This window comes from Stomoxys calcitrans, chromosome 2, assembly GCF_963082655.1.
Source record: "Stomoxys calcitrans chromosome 2, idStoCalc2.1, whole genome shotgun sequence".
Classification (NCBI taxonomy): domain Eukaryota; kingdom Metazoa; phylum Arthropoda; class Insecta; order Diptera; family Muscidae; genus Stomoxys; species Stomoxys calcitrans.
In genome coordinates this window covers 155,344,615-155,358,165 of record NC_081553.1, presented here as the reverse complement: position 1 = coordinate 155,358,165, position 13,551 = coordinate 155,344,615, and the positions used below count along the sequence as shown (strand labels likewise).

Genomic DNA, 13,551 nt, shown 5'->3' with positions numbered 1-13,551 from the left:
GTTCAGGCCCGGGCATCCCTAAAATTTTTTTCTAAAAGAAAGGTTTTGATAAATTCCAATAACATCTTTTCAAAAGAAAACATTTTCTACATTTTTTTCTATCGACAATTTTCAATAAATATTTTTAAGGACAAAATTATAGCCCATTACTCTTGACCCTCGATTCTCTTGTCCAATTTGGATGAAATTTTATATATTCATAATTGGATCTTTGTCTCCTGATGGAGGTGGCTCGTGTGAGAACTAATGAGACAGCTCGTCGCAGTTTGAAGAGCGGCATTCTGACTGATTCGATTATTCCATTGCGTGTCACACTCCGGACGAGACCACACTGGCGCTGCATTACTTACCAAAGACCGGATGATTGTTTTGTACGTGGCCAATAATAATGTGGTGAAAATAATATGATAATATGATAATAATGATCCCGTGGTGAAAATAGGGTACTACATTTTTTGATATCTAAAGGGGGGCGGACCCTCCCCCTTACTCTAATTTTCAGAAACGCCAGATCTCGGAGACGGGTGGTGCGATTTAAGCGAAATTTTGGGTGCTCTCATATAGTACCCTAAAAATAAAAATTTGGTATCCAAATTTCGGATGGGGTACCTAGGGGGGCCGCCCCACCCTTAAACCTACCAAACATATATTTAGACCAATCACGACAATTTGGGACTCAAATGAAAGATATTTAGGATAGGAAAACGTATCTGATATCCATTTCACCAACCAAAAGAAAGGTTTTGATAAATTCCAATAACATCTTTTCAAAAGAAAACATTTTCTACATTTTTTTTTTATCGACAATTTTCAATAAATATTTTTAAGGACAAAATTATAGCCCATTACTCTTGACCCTCGATTCTCTTGTCCAATTTGGATGAAATTTTATATATTCATAATTGGATCTTTGTCTCCTGATGGAGGTGGCTCGTGTGAGAACTAATGAGACAGCTCGTCGCAGTTTGAAGAGCGGCATTCTGACTGATTCGATTATTCCATTGCGTGTCACACTCCGGACGAGACCACACTGGCGCTGCATTACTTACCAAAGACCGGATGATTGTTTTGTACGTGGCCAATAATAATGTGGTGAAAATAATATGATAATAATGATCCCGTGGTGAAAATAGGGTACTACATTTTTTGATATCTAAAGGGGGGCGGACCCTCCCCCTTACTCTAATTTTCAGAAACGCCAGATCTCGGAGACGGGTGGTGCGATTTAAGCGAAATTTTGGGTGCTCTCATATAGTACCCTAAAAATAAAAATTTGGTATCCAAATTTCGGATGGGGTACCTAGGGGGGCCGCCCCACCCTTAAACCTACCAAACATATATTTAGACCAATCACGACAATTTGGGACTCAAATGAAAGATATTTAGGATAAGAAAACGTATCTGATATCCATTTCTCGAACCAAGTGCTAGGGGGAGCACCCAACCCCCAAAACACCCCTAAATCGGACATATTTACCGATCATGGCAATATGGGACTCAAATGAAAGGTATTGGGGGGGTTGAGCAAGAATTGATACGAATCTGAATCCAAATGTGAGACCACGTTTCTAGGGGCCCACCCCTTCCCCAAAACACCCCCAAACAGGACTTATTTACTGACCATGGGAATATGGGGCTTAAATAAAAGGTATTTGAGTGTAGAATTAGAATCTGATATCCAAATATGAGACCAAGTGTTTGGGGGCCGCCTCTCTCCAAAAACCTCCTCCAAAGGGACACATTTTCGACCATAGCCACATGGGGCTCAAATAAAAAGTCTTTGGGAGTAAAGCACAAATCTGATATCAATATTTGTGAAAAGTGTCTATGGGGCCACCCCACCCCCAAAACACCACCCCACCCCCAAAACACCACCCCACCCCCAAAACACCACCCCACCCCCACAACACCACCCCACGCCCCCCCCCTTTTTAAAGTGGAACACGAATCCGATATATATTTTCAAGGCCAACTCACTGAGCGGCCGCCCATCCCCCAAAACACATCCAAGCCGGTCACGTTTGCCGACTATGGAAATATGTGGCTCAAATTTGGGAGTAGACCACGTATCTGATATCAACATTAGGGACCGACTGTCTAGCGGACGTCCCACCACCATAACAACCCCCAAATAGGACGTATTTGCTCACCAAGACAATTTGGGTCGTAAAGAGAGTGGAACTAAATATTCATAGTTTTTAGGGCCAATATACCAAAGTGGACATATTTGCTGACTTTTGCAATGAGGAGTTTAAATGAGATTTGAAAACGAATTTGATATCCAACTTTGAGGCCAATGGCAATATGGGGTTCAAATAAATGATATATAGATATATGAGAATAGAGCACGTTGCTGATATATTTTCCGGGCTTAGTGTTTGGGCGACCACCCTAATCCCCAAAACACCCCTAAATCGGCCATATATACCGACCATGTCAATGTGGAGCTTAAATGAAAGGTATTGGGGGGGTTGAGCAAGAATTGATACCCACTTTCGGGACCAATTTTCTGGGGGTCAACCCCTTTCCCAAAATATGGGATTCAAATAAATGATATATAGATATATGAGAATAGAGCACGTTGCTGATATATTTTCCGGGCTTAGTGTTTGGGGGACCACCCAATCCTTAAAACACCCCTAAATCGGCCATATTTACAGACCACGTCAATGTGGACATTTAATGAAAGATATTGGGGGGTAGAGCAAGAATTGTTACCCAATTTTCTGGGGGTCAACCCCTTTCCCAAAATACCCTACAAGCAGAAATTTTTTAGTGAACATCGCAAAATAGGGCTCAAATAAAGGTATTTGGGAGTAGAATACGAATTTGATATCCAAATTTAGGACCATGTATTTAGGGAATCACCCCTCCACCAAAACACCCCGCAAAGGGTAAAAAATTTTCGACCTTGTCAATATATGGTCTCTAAGATTAGAAAACGATTTTGATAGCCTATTTTAGGCCATGTGTTTGGGGGACGCCTCATCGTGTAAACTCCCCTAAACCAATGGCAATATGCGGTTTAAATAAATGGTTTTTGAAAGAGCACGATGCTGATATTTTTTCAGGGCCAAGTGCCTGGGAGACCACCTCACCCCCGAAAACACCACTAAATCAGATATCATGAGAGAAGCGGGCTGAAATAAAGTATTTTAAGAATGGAGTACACCTAACATCCAAACTTAAATTCGTAGACCAATAAAGATCATATGGGATTCGGACAAAGGCACTTAGACCAATAAAGATCATATGGGATTCGGACAAAGGCACTTATATTGTTAAATTGTTAATCAAGCCATATACTATTTTCGTAGCATGATTTTTTACTAAAAGCTCTTTAATTGTCGAAAATAAATATTCTAAGGAAACTTTTGTTCCATATAAAGTAAAAGAAGGCTCAGCGGAGCGGGCCCGGGTCAGCTAGTATGCTATAAAATGACAATAAAACAATATTTCTCCTTCGACCATCACATTCAGCTCATTATTCACCTCACGCGTATTTAAAGTGAACAATGTGGATGAAGATTTCGTGGCAGATATCTTCAGATCTCTTGTAGCGAAATAGGAGGCAAGTTAGTTGAGGAAGACGTTGAACCTATCGAAAATGACAACAATGGGTAGAGGCCTGATGCATGATCGTACAATCGTCTGCATAGGTAGAGGTTAAACAATGCCGGAGATATCAGCCCGCCTTTGGGAACTCCCTTTCATACGATGTTTTGTCTTCTTATCCCAAAATTCCAGAAATGACTGGCGACCACATAGATAATTCGCGACCCAGCACTTCAGACCTGGCCGAGGGATGTGTTGGCAATGTCCTCAAATAGTTTGGCATGTCTATTATCCCTTTTCGGGATTTGAGAGTGACTTTACAGTAGACCACAGCTTGCCTGCTCCGGTTTATTATCAACGTTGATCCAAGTGTTCCAGCCACAAATTCTACTTATTTCCAGATTCAGCTCGCTGATTCTGCGATTAGTGGGGTCTGTGCAACGAATCCCATCACGATCGTCTACGAGTACCGCTGCCTGCGCCAGGAAATTGGACGCACTTGAGGCATTCCACCGGTTAGTATAAAGCGAGCGGCTTCCGCTATAATGTTACGCATTTCTCTCGGGAACTAGCACAATTAAGGGAGGCGTCAGCTCACTGAAGCGGCGATTGGTGTACTTACTGATGCCGACACGATCGGCCTTCTATTGATTGATAAACGTTATGAAGTCGGGTGGTCGAACGATGGTGAGCATTATGATTAGGTGGTCTGATCTCTTAGAAATGAAGGCATGACAGGATACGTCACTCAACAGATCAGGATATATAATGCAAATGCAAAGTTGTTACCTAGAGAATGCTATAAAACGTGATGCGTATTGCCCACGCCATTATGTTTAGATAGAAGGTCATTAATAACGGGCCATTAGTTGTGTCACTATTACCAACCGGCGGTAAGTACATGTTGGATAGCTCTATCTTGACTGTACCGGACTAGCCTGCTATCCCCATATATTCCATGTAGAAGTCACTAGCGCTTGGCGCAGGCGAGACTGTTGTATACTGCACGGAATGGTGTATCACGAAAGCCAATCCCAACCTCTACATCTTAAGCTATCCTTACGTAGCACATTGAATCCATGGTAACTGTGCGCGCTACAGTTGTTAGTTAGCTTTGTTTCCTGAGTCGCTGCAATCAATATGTCCTTCCGACTTATAAAATCTACTATCTATCGATCTTGCCTCGGTGACCATTGCAATTAAGTTGAAAGAAAGATCAACTTCCCAGCACTGCGGCTGAGGTGCTGCTGTTGCGTATATTGCCGCACGGTAGAGATCGGAGGCGTCACATTAGAGATGCGCGTGTGAGAGATTTTCCACTCACGCACGGTGACGAGAAAAAATGTTACTCATGCACGACTTTTTTTGCCGGCTCACATTCACAAACGCTCAAGAGACGACGACGCGAACGTCGAAAGCGACGACGACGACGTTTGTGATCCACTGATATCTATTTTTGCACAGCACCTTGCAATATATTCAGTGTAATATTTATCTCGTAGTGACGTAGTGATACCCTCCACCATAGGTTGGGGGTATACTAATTTGGTCATTCTATTTGTAACACCTCGAAATATCCGCCTAAGACCCCATAAAGTAAATATATTCCATTTCCGCCCGAAAGCACGCTAACTTTCGAAGGAGTAAAGGTCTTGAGCCAATAGAGCAGTTCTCATCTCATTTGGCTGAAATTTTGCATGAGGTGTTTTGTTATAACTTCCACTAAATGTGCTTAGTATGGCGCAAATCCGTACATTACCTGATATAGCTGCCATATAAACCGATTTGGGATCTTGACTTCTTGAGCCTCTGGAGGGCGCAATTCTCATCCGATTTGGCACAAATTTTGTACAAAGGCTTCTCTCATGACGTTCAACATACGTGTCTAATATGGTCTGAATAGACCAATACAGCTCCCATATAAACCTATCTCCCGATTTTGCTTCTTAAGCCCCTACAAGGTGCAATTCTTATCCGAATGAACTGAAATATTACACAATGAATTCTACAATGTTCGGCATTCAATTATGGTCCGAATCGGACTATAACTTGATATTGCTCCAATAGCATAACAGTTCTTATTCAATATTCTTTGATTGCCTAAAAAGAGATACCGCGCATAGAACTCGACAAATGCGATCCGTGGTGGAGGGTATATAAGATTCGGCCCGGCCGAACTTAGCACGCTCTTACTTGTTTTAATTAATATTTTGTAGATTTTATTTGCGCAATAATTTTCTATTAAGCATCGCCTACCAAGGGGATTTTCAATGACAAAACATCAAATATTTATATTCATTAATATTTCGTAGATTTCATTTGCGCAATATTTTATGTATAAAGCATCGCCTACAAAGGGGATTTTTAATGACTAACATTTATTAATATAACTTTTCTTATGATTTGAAATTAAAATTTGAAATTTTCATTCCCTCAGTTTTTGTCTACATTTCTGTCTTTTACTGTAGATGCTGATTGCTCTTTCTGGATATTTATCGGGCTATAACGGCAGGTTCCCGTTTGATAAACCTGGCGACAAATACAATGGTACCCGCTATGAGGGAATGAGATATGTAAGTACAACCAAAAAAAATTAATACAAGAACGGAAATATTTTACATTGCTCAAAATTGAAATTATTCTTTATTCTGCTAATTTTAAATTAGTTTCAACAGAATATAAGTGCATTGAATCTGAAGGCAGGGGTCGGTAGGAGGTACCCTCTTCCTCCCCGCTCCACTACATTTTTATTTTTTTAGTGGGTTTATTATTTAATTTTTTACCCACTATCATTGGTTGAGAGTACATTAATTTTGCCAAACCGTTTGAAACACGCAAAAATATTAATCTGGGACCCTACAAATGTATTTCTTCTAGTTCGTTGTTAAATTTGTAGTTATAGCCAGAAGACATTTTAATAAAAAATAATATTAACAGGGTTCAGATATCCATTAGCTATAAATAAAGTTTTCGACAAGTCAACCTCTTTTATGAAAAACAATGGGTATTGGTTTACGATAAAATTGTAAAAATTTTTGGCGAATACAAAAGATGGAAATGTTTTATGGTCCAATATTTGTCAAACAATCTATGAGCAGTTGAAATTTTTATTGCGAGTGGTTTTTGTTTGCGGTATTGTTAGGTTGAGTTGAAAAAAGGGTGGGGATATTAATACGCCCCATGACACTATGGTTCATGTCTGGTATCGTATCCCCACCGGCGTCTTTTAGCCGCTAAAGCCGGGCAATGACATAGGAAATGCTCCAACATCTCATCATTCTCCCCACATGAACTATACATGCTATCACTTGCCAATTTAGCCTCATCCTCTCCGGTTTCCGGTTAACCCAATAGGATTTTCGCCATCCTACCGACTGTTTCGCTGTTGCACAGTGTAACAGGCGCATTCGTAGCCCAGGCCCTTAACTCAGACTGCGTCGACCCGAAAGGCTTTGGGTTAACCAAGTTTATTGACGGCAAACCTCCGGCCTTCTCTGCCAAATCATTTGGCCTTTCATTCCCCCATACTCCATTATGGCCCGGCACCCAAATGATGCCGATTGCCATCCTCAGAGAAAAAGTTAATCTCCTTCCTACACTGCTCCTTCCTAGACAGTTCATGACTTTATCCTCCTGGTTGATATTGCCTTTATGGCAATTTTACTGTTTGCAATGATGTTCACACTCGACGTCCTCGCGTTAGCACCACACCATCTCACGCATTCCGTTATCGCCCGCATCTCCGCATGCAGAACCGTAATTTGGTCAGGCAGTCTAAAAGAGATCTCAGTCCTTGGATTCTCAATGTAGACACCCAGGTCCACTCTGCCCTCTTGCTTTGGTCCATCCGTTTAATATGATATTCCAGATGGCAATACTAGGGTTCCTCAAGTGTTGTCTCAGGTAACGGACCGGAAACCTCTTCCTTTCCTTCCAGGTTTCCTATCGTCGCCTCGATTATACCGCGATGGTATGAGATGCTCGTGTCCTCAATCCATTTTCCCATCGCCTAAGTCTCATAGCCTCGGTGGCAGTAATACACTTAATCTGTATGTCAATGGGTCGGATATCTAGAATAGTCTCCAGTGCTCTAGTGGGCGTGGTCCACACATCGATGTGAATACATACCGCCAGGGTGTACGTTTTGGCATCGAAGGATTCTTCTATTTTATGCACAACCTCGTGCAGGGCAGTCTCCACCGACCTTTCCTTGACGTAGGAGTGATCAAGGATAGGAAACTTAGTTGGATGTATCACATTTAGGAGCGCACGGAGAAGGCTCACAGATGTTGGGCATAGTGCATACTGTTGACGGTCCGTAGGCTCGAAATGGGGCCTAAATCCAAGGATAGTACACTGGCTCTACAGAAACGTGATTAGGGCAATACTTACTTACGCCTCAGTCGTTTGGTGGACTGCTATGGAGAAAAAGTGCAACATAAGGACCATACAACAGGTTCAGAGAACATGTTGTCTTGGCATAGGCGCAGCGATGAGGACCAAGCCCACTAGGGCACTGGAGACTATTCTAGATATCCGACCCATTGACATACAGATTAAGTGTAAGGCAGTCACTGCGGCTATGAGACTTAAGGCGATGGGAGAATGGATTGAGGACGGGAGCAGCTCATACAATCGCGGTATAATCGAGACGACGATAGGAAACCTGGAAAGAAGGGAAGAGGTTTCTGATCGGATACCTGAGATGAACCTTGAAGTCGAGTGCGAGCCACTGCTGCCATCGGCACAGTCTTGGATTGACGGAACCCTAGTATTGCCATCTGGAAGATCATGTTACACGGATGGATCAAAGCTAGAGGAAAGAGTGGTACCGGAGGTTTACATTGAGAACCCAGGGACTGAGATCTGTTTTAGACTGCCTGACCATAATACCGTCCTGCAGGCGGAGATCCGGGCGATCACGTAATGCGTGAAGTGGTGTGGTGCTATCGCGAGGACGTCGAGTGTGAACATATTTACCGACAGTAAAATTGCCATAAGGCAATAACAACCAGGGCGGTAAGGTCACGAACAGTCTTGGCAGTCCTATGGGGCGATCCAGATCGTGAGAAGACGAGGCTATTACTGAAAGGAAGCAAGAAGGAGGTCAGTAAAGCGATTGGTATCATAACAGGACACATAGGACTACGAGCTCACTTACGCAAAATCGGTACGGCAAGTGATAGCATTTGTAGGGCATGCAGGAAAGATGATGAGACGTTGGAGCATTTCCTTTGTCATTGCCCGACTTTCGCGTCCAACAGATACCGGTACTTAGGTGGAGACACAATATCAGACATGAACCAACTTAGGGGAGTGGCATTGAAAACAATTTAGGATTTTGTAAGTAGTACGGAATTCCTGACTTAAAATTTTCTTTTTAGAGGTTTCTTTATAGTTTGTAGAGCGCAACAACAAGCCGATTACTGGCTTAGGTGTACGGCCATAGTGGCATGGGGCGGATTTATATCTGCACCCTCTTTTCAACCTAACCTAACCTACCTTATTTTTGCTTTTCTTCGTAATAATAACTTAAATATAGAATTTAAATATTTTTTTTTTGCCCGAATTTGTATAGAAGCAAGAACAATATCACATACCTTAATATAAGGTCATTAGATCTTGTGGTGTGTAATAATAACTTAAATAAATATAATATAAGACAGATGTCAAACATTGCATGTATAATCTAACGTAGCAACAACAATTGGAGACCATTGTAGCGCAAAGATAAGCACGTCCGCGTATGACGCCGAACGCCTGGTTCCAAATCCCATTAATGTTTGACTTGAATTTGTTTTATGTTTTCAACAAATGTTTTTTTTTCTTTCTTTATACGAGGTGCAGCAATTTATAGTTAAAGTAAACATCTACCCGTACTTCCCTCATATGCCTCATATGAATGCAATTGTATCACATTTATGCATATTTTTGATGCTATTTTTTTTAGTTTTGTACTACTATGGGAGCCTTGATTGTACCATTGGTTTTTGATACTGTGCACGACTTCACACAATCGATAGGAGCTGCTGTTGTTGCTGCCGCATACATTATGTTTGGTAAGTTTTAAAATTAATCTACTATTGCTTAATGCTGAAACAACTTCACATATTAACACTTGTAGATGTCGGCATGTTGACCTTGAACCAATACATACTTCTGGATCCCATTCTTTTATTTTTTATGGTGGCATCTGTTTGGGGAATGGTAAAAGTGTCCATTAATACTAGTAAGGGATATTCTTACACGACCAAGTGGTGGTTCTTTCTTTTTTTTACTGGCACTATGCTTGCATGCACAATCAGTGTGAAGTTCGTAGGACTTTTTGTGGTTTTGCTTGTTGGTTTTCATACAGCTTTCGAAATTTGGACAATTTTAGGTGATTTACAAAAACCTATAGTGAGTTTCAAATTGCTTATTTCTGTGAACAGTTAAATAAAGGCTTTGTTTCATTACAGATGGAAACCCTTAATCAGCTGTTATGTCGATCATTGGCACTGATTATATGGCCTATTTGTTTGTATTTAATGTTTTTTTACATACACCTGCATATTCTAAACCATAGTGGCAATGGCGATGGCTTTTATAGTTCGGCTTTTCAATCCAGTCTTATTGGTAATTCACTCCACAATGCTAGCATGCCTCGCTATGTGGCATATGGCAGTATAGTATCGATTAAAAACCACAAAACTGGTGGTGGCTATTTGCATTCCCACCTACATTTATATCCGAAAGGCAGTGGACCTAGACAACAACAGGTTAGTAACTATCTTCTTATATATAAAAATCAATTTGTATTTGTTTGTAGGTTTGTTTATTCGTTTGTTTGTGTGTTCCTTATAGACTCAGAAACGGCTGAACCGATTTTCTTGAAATTGTCACAGATGGTGCATAATGACGCCGTGGTGAAAATAGGGTACAACATTTTTTGATATCTGAAGGGGGAGCGTTTGAAAGCCAGATCTCGGAGATGGGTGGTGCGATTTAAGCGAAACTTTGTGTGCTTTGTGTACCCTAAAATTAAAAAAAATTGGTATCCAAATTTCAGATGGGGTACTTAGGGGGGCCGCCCCACACTAAAACCTACCAAACATATATTTAGACCAATCACCACAATATAGGACTCAAATGAAAGGTATTAAGGATAAGAAAACGTATCTGATATCCAATTGTCGGACCAAGTGTTAGGGGGACCACCCCAAGCCCCAAAACACCCCTAAATCGGACATATTTACCGACCATGGCTATATGGGACTCAAATGAAAGGTATTTGCGAGCAGGATACGAATCTAATATCCAAATGTTGGACCACGTTTCTGGGGGTCCACCCTTTCCCCAAAAAACCCCCCAAACAGGGCTTATTTACTGACCGTGGGAATATTGGGCTTAAATAAAAGGTATTTAAGTGTAGAATTCGAATCTGATATCCAAATATGGGACCAAGTGTATGGGGCCGGCTCTCACCAAAAACATTCCCCAAAGGTAACAAATTTACGACCATAGCAATATGGGGCTCAAATGAAAGGTCTTAAGGAGTAAAGCACGAATTTGATATTAATATTCGGGAAAAGTGTCTATGGGGCCACTCCTCCCCCACAACACCACTCAAATAGGACGTATTTGCTGACTATTGCAATATGAGGCTCAAATAAGAGGGTTTTTAGAGTACGATACGAATCCGATATATATTTTCAAGGCCAACACACTGAGTGGCCGCCCATCCCCCAAAACACAATATGGGGCTCAAATTAAAGGTATTTGTGAGTAGACCACGTATCTGATATCAACATTAGGGACCAACTGTCTAGGGAACGTCCCACCACCATAACAACCCCCAAATAGGACATATTTGCTCACCAAGACAATTTGGGTCGTAAAGAGAGTGGAACTAAATTTTTATAGTTTTAAGGGCCCAAACTGGACATATTTGCTGACTTTTGCAATAAGGAGTTTAAATGAGATTAGAAAACGAATTTGATATCCAATTTCGAGGCCAATGGCAATATATCAGCACGTTGCTGATATATTTTCCGTGCTTAGTGTTTGGGGGACCATCCCAATCCTCAAAACACCCATAAATCGGGCATATTTGCCCACCATGTCAATATGGAGATTAAATGAAAGGTATTGGGTAGTAGAGCAAGAAGTGATAGCCACTTTAGGGACCAATTTTCTGGGGGTCTACTCTTTCCATTAATACCCCACAAACAGCAATTTTTAGTGACCATCGCAATATGGGGCTCAAATAAACTTATTTGGGGGTAGAATACGAATTTGATATCCAAATGTAGGACCATGTATTTAGGGCATCACCCCTTCCCCAAAACACCCCCCCCAAGAGTAAAAAGGTATTTGAGATTAGAAAACGAATTTGATAACCTATTTTGGGGTCATGAGATTGGGGGACGCCTAAACTTCCCTAAACCAATGGCAATATGGGGTTTAAACAAATGGTTTTTAAAGAGAGCACGATGCTGATATTTTTTCAGGCCAAGTGTCTGGGGGACCATCTCATCCCCGAAAACACCCCTAAATCAGATATCATGAGAATATCGGGCTGAAATAAAGTAGTTTAAGAATGGAGTACGCTTTACATCCAAATTTAAATTCGTAGACGAAGATTAAGATCATATGGGGTTCAGATAAAGGCACTTATATTGTTAAACTGTTAGTCAAGCGCTATTCTATTTTCGTAGCATGGTATTTCACTAAAAGCTCTTTAATTGTCGAAAATAAATATTCCAAGGAAACTTTTGTTCCATATAAAGTAAAGAAGGAGCAGCGGATCGGGCCAGGGTCAGCTAGTAATCAATTCAAATAAGTGCCGTAAAGCCTCTATTTATGTTGTGATTGTCTCCGGAAATTCGCGACGTAATTCGATAATCCAATAACTTATACCCTGTCGCTCACTTGAATTGAATTGAATTAAATTGTATATAGCTAAAAAGTCTTTATTTAACCAAAAAGTTTTTTTTTCTGAAATTTTAAAACATTTCGAAAATGATGTTAAAAATACGAAAATTCTAGTCTAAGTGCGTTTGTACATAGTGATAGCAGCACTATTCTCAAACATCCTTAAGTGTTTTATAAAAATTTAAGTTTATAAACAACAAAAATATTTATCTTATTTTGGGCCATTTCAGGTCTAAGGTCCTGATGGATTTCATTACTGATATAGTAATAAAATCCATACACAATCTTTGAAAGGAAAAACACTTAAAAAATCGTTTATGTGGTCAACAAGGGAGCCATTACTTGTTATGGAACCCCTGAGCTTTTAGTTATATCATCCAAATTAAATCCTATAGAAAAATTTTATGTAAGTGAAAACATTTTCGGAGTGGAGTGAATATTTCAGCACGAAAACACTTCTTTTCATATGGCTCTAGTCATCAAATCTTGGAGTAAACGCCAAAATGTTGAGTTTCTCAAGTGACCACCATATTCTCCCAATTTTAATATTTTTGTACCCTCCACCATAGGATGGGGGTATACTAATTTCGTCATTCTGTTTGTTACTACTCAAAATAGTCCCCATAAATAAATATATATATATATATATATATATGTATATATATTCATGATCGTCGTGACATTTTATGTCGATCTAGCCATGTCCGTCCGTCCGTCTGTCTGTCGAAAGCACGCTAACTTTCAAAGGAGTAAAGCTATCCGCTTGAAAGTTTCCACAAATGCTTCTTATTAGTGTAGGTCAGTTGGTATTGTAAATGGTCCATATGCTGCCATATAAACCGATCTTGGATCTTGACTTCTTGAGCCTCTACAGGGCGCAATTCTTATCCGATTGGAATGAAATTTTGCACGACGTGTTTTGCTTCGACTTCCAACAACTGTGCTAAATTAGGTTAAAATCGGTCATAAATGGATATAGCTGCCATATAAACCGATCTGGGGTCTTCACTTCTTGAGCCTCTAGAGGTCGCAATTATTATCCGATTTGCTGGAATTTTGTACGACGGATTCTCTTACATCATC

General features: G+C 40.6%; 1 protein-coding gene across 7 annotated transcripts in view; it reads left to right on the top strand.

Annotated features, from left to right (window-relative positions):
- Positions 1 to 13,551, top strand: part of LOC106088362 (protein O-mannosyl-transferase 2) — a 135,006-nt gene that overhangs the window by 47,501 nt on the left and 73,954 nt on the right. For all 7 annotated transcript variants that reach the window (XM_059364112.1, XM_059364108.1, XM_059364109.1 and 4 more), the window contains 4 exons: positions 6,024 to 6,128; positions 9,506 to 9,614; positions 9,680 to 9,954; positions 10,014 to 10,313. In XM_059364112.1, the coding sequence (XP_059220095.1) occupies positions 6,024 to 6,128; positions 9,506 to 9,614; positions 9,680 to 9,954; positions 10,014 to 10,313 (789 nt within the window). The remainder of the gene's footprint in view (positions 1 to 6,023; positions 6,129 to 9,505; positions 9,615 to 9,679; positions 9,955 to 10,013; positions 10,314 to 13,551) is intronic.